Genomic DNA, 3982 nt, shown 5'->3' with positions numbered 1-3982 from the left:
TCTGTGTGTGTGTGTGTGTGTGTGTGTGTGTGTGTGTGTGTGTGTGTGTGTGTGTGTGTGTAAATGTATGTGTATGTATATAATATACATACAAATTTGAGTGTATATAAAAATTTGAGTGTGTATAAAAATGAAGTATTATTCAGCCTTAAAAAAGAAGGGGATTCTACTATTCGTAACAACATGGATGAACCTGGAGGACATCATGCTAAGTGAAATAGGCCAGACAGAGGAAAAAAAAAACTACATGATCTCACTATGTGCAGAATCTAAAACAGTCAGACACATAGGAGCAGAGAGTTGAACAGAGGTTACCATAGGTGAGGGGGTGGGGATGTCAGTCAAAGGTAAGAAGCTGCAGTTATGCAGGATGAATTAGTCCAGAGCACTGACGTCCAACACAATGACCATAGTTAGTGAGACCATACTGAATACCAGAAATTTGCTGAGAGTAGATTTCAGGTGCTTTCATCACCTCCACCTCCCCAAAAAAAGACAAAAATGGTAACTGTCTGAGGAGATGGCTATGTTAACAGCTTGACTGTAATAATCATGTGTATATTTATTAAATCATCACCTTAAATATACACAAGTGTAATTTTTAAATATTAATAAAAGAAAGTAAAAAGTTTGTGATCAGAAGGCATCTCCCAGATAGAAACACAACACAAGGACGAAGTCATGTGTGGCTGAGCCATTGTCTGTTGGGCATAGACAGAGGCAAAACATGGGAACTGCAGGAACCAAGGATCTAAGATTTAGGATTTACGCAGGGGGTGTCACCAAAAGTCTTTCAGCAAGAAATTAAAGATAAGATTTATGCTTTTAAAAAATAATTCTTAAAAAGAATTCTTACAGCGCTGTAGAAGAGGAACTGGAAAGAGAGAAGGGGAGCCTAACTGTAAGAAAAATTTGAGCGAAACGAGAGTCTTGGAAGCAAAAAGGGAAAGAGCAGTGGTTTCCTGCCTGTTTCTTCGACAATGAAGTGCATTTTAGACTGTGAGAAATTAAGAAAATCATCCATTGACCTCACCCCTACAGGAGAGCGGTGCTCAGCCCACATCTGCCAAATGAAGTTCAAACAGTGAGGCCACACCTGGGCGTGCCCCAATCCTGGACACTCACTGGAAGTGTTTAAAGGAGGGAATCCCTAATGGGGAGGGGCTCCTGGGCACAGAGATTAGTTTACTAAGGAAAAAGGAGCCTTAGAGGACAAATCAAGCCTCAGATGCCCCAAGAGCATACGGGTAGCAAATGGGTTGTTTAAAGTCTGGAGGAATATATTCTAGGACAAGTGGTTCTCTCTGGAAGGTGGGATTTGTTTTGAGTGGGCCAATTTGGCCTTTACATTCTAACATATACCTAGACTATTACATGTTATATTCTCACATGTCCAAGAGATACTGTATGCAAAGTTACCCACATTTGAATCCAGATACTTCCTCTTTTTTTAATTCCCCTCACATCTTTCAAGACCCTCTTGAGAAATGTTCTTTAAGCAATCAGCATCATCCGGAAATGGAATAGATGGCATTACAAGGCACAGAATTTTGGTTCCCCATCTCCTATCATTTAATCAGTCTTACTTCCCTCAAGGATAAGTCGAAGGCAATTGATTTTTATTTAGATAAATGTGTCTTCCAACATATTTCAGAAAAGAGGAGATGTGGTGAGTTGAAAGGTGAATTTACTAAAGGAATTTGATTAAGTATCAACCCTATGTGTGTTTTCATGGTCATAAGCTGCCACTTTAAAAATATATATCCATTTACTTACTATTCTTCATGTCATACAATTTGACCATAAATTATGGTCAAATTGTATGTATTTGTTGTATAAGTGGATAAATTATTGTATAAGTGGATAAATTGAAGGCAATTTTAATAAATGTCTGACACTATACAGGGCTATCATATGAATCAAATTCAGTAAATCCCATAAAAGTGCTTTGTGAATAGCAAGTCTCTATAAAAAGTATAAAATACTCTTTAATATTATCTATATACGTAATGATCTAAAAAAAAAAAAACAAGAGAAAGACCCGCCTAAAAACCAATGCTTTCAAAGGTTAACATACTAAAATTCTGATCACAAGCACATGGGGTCTGTATATTAATTTCTGTACTTTTCTCTGTTTGAAATATTTTAAAATTAAATTTAAAAGACATTTAAATTAAAATAAGTGCTTTCTAAAAGCTTGACATTCTAGATGCATGACAGCAGAGCACTGGTATTACTATCCCTAAGTCATCACCATGAACTTGCTATCCAAGTGGTAGGTCAACATTCTTGGCAGAAAAGTGAAGCTCACCTTCAAAGTAGTGAAAGGCAGATCCTCCAGGGGAGCTAGGAGCAGGCATCCCACGTTCGGGGCTGACCTGAAACACACAACCACACTTACATATCAGAAAAGGTCAGCCAAACCTCAGTCGGATTCGATGTAGGCAAGGTTCTCTCTGTCAGATCAATGGCTGCACTTCAAGTCCTGGTTCAAGCCTCACCTCCTTCCTGAAACCCATTCTCTATCATATACCAAATCACTAAATTCTTCCTGTCTAGACATACATTTATACTTCATTACTGAGCTGAATTATTCTCAGTGTTTTGTGTCTACCTTTTCTCCATGAGTCAATTATACACTTCTTTAGTATACCAACTGTCTCCCACTCAGAATCCCATTGCTAGGAAACAAATACTTTGTGACTAGGAGATGAAATCACTTATAAATCTTAAAAGGGACACACAAGACTTTGTATTAAAGAGAACACAAAAGGGAACATTTTATGTTTTCTAAGTTTACTTAAACTACACGTAAGTGGGATTTTCTTCCTGCGAGCACTTAATAAGACCTCTCTCCTCTAATCTCTCCCCCACCTGCAGCCCCACCTGAGAGATGCTGGACACACTGCTGGTCTTCCTCTTCAGGGTGCCCTCCTGACACACAGTCAGCAAGTTGCTGGGGAGGATGGAACGGAAGTCATTGAAGGAACGCCGCCGAACACCTTCTAGCTCCTCTGGGACTCGGAGGGAATGAGGAGGGACTTTGGGAAAGAGTTTCGAGAGGAGAGACTCTTCTGTGTTGCTGTAACGTCCAAATGCTCGTGAGATTCCAATCAGGCATGGGATCGCATATTTGCAAAGGTATTCTAGAACACAAAGTAAGAATGTTCTGCTACCAGAAAGTTATCTGCGAGAGAAACACATTCTCACAACTTGCAGCACTGGCTCACATCTAACAACCCACCCACTAACAAATCTGAAGGGTCAGAATAAGCCACAGCAACAGGGTCAACCCCAAGGGCTGACCGATGACATTTTCAATCTGGCACTAACAACTTCAGACTATTCATCACACACCTGCCCTCTTTGAGAGGTCTTAACCTACTCATGGCACACCCAAATCAGTTATACAGCTAAGCCATGTTATCAGGCACCTTTACTATATTTAAACAATATTATCTGTTCCTCCTGGGATCATACTGGTAGCCCTACCCTAGAGGAAAAATGACCTTTGGAAGTTAGACATGTTATAAGTGAAGAAACTTATTAGGCCCAGAGGGTGAGGTGACTTGTTGAAGGTCACTCGGAATTCAGATAGCAAAGCTGTGCTAGTAACCCCTAAGCGGCCTCTTAGTTAACGCATAACAAAGGCAACCTAATAAAGGCAGGTTTTCGACCATGATGTACATAGTGTAGTAAAGAACAAAAAAGAAGACTGGGAAAAAGCAAGGGAAACAATAATCACAAAATCATTTTTTAAAAAGCCTTAAATCTATAATCATACCTTTTTCTTGAATCTCCAAGGCCTGGCACATTCCCAAAAGGACATGCAAAACCTGCAAAAGTGCTTCTAGAATCTGTAATAGCCAAGGAAACAGAACAAACAAATTTACAAACAATATCAGAAAAATATCATAAAGTTAATTCAATATTAGAAAGAGCTTTACACATTTTCTTGTCCAACCGCTTATCTGATATATAA

General features: G+C 39.1%; 1 protein-coding gene across 1 annotated transcript in view; it reads right to left on the bottom strand.

The window, feature by feature from the left end:
- Nucleotides 1-3982, bottom strand: part of PI4KA (phosphatidylinositol 4-kinase alpha) — a 129322-nt gene that overhangs the window by 83247 nt on the left and 42093 nt on the right. The window contains 4 exon segments of the mRNA XM_023528293.1: nt 1126-1204; nt 2255-2378; nt 2887-3146; nt 3785-3857. Of these exon segments, the coding sequence (XP_023384061.1) occupies nt 1126-1204; nt 2255-2378; nt 2887-3146; nt 3785-3857 (536 nt within the window).

Source organism: Pteropus vampyrus, unplaced genomic scaffold (genome assembly GCF_000151845.1).
Source record: "Pteropus vampyrus isolate Shadow unplaced genomic scaffold, Pvam_2.0 Scaffold23, whole genome shotgun sequence".
Taxonomy (NCBI): Eukaryota; Metazoa; Chordata; class Mammalia; order Chiroptera; family Pteropodidae; genus Pteropus; species Pteropus vampyrus.
Note: the sequence above shows the minus strand (reverse complement) of the source record. Positions and strands in the feature narration are given on the sequence as shown.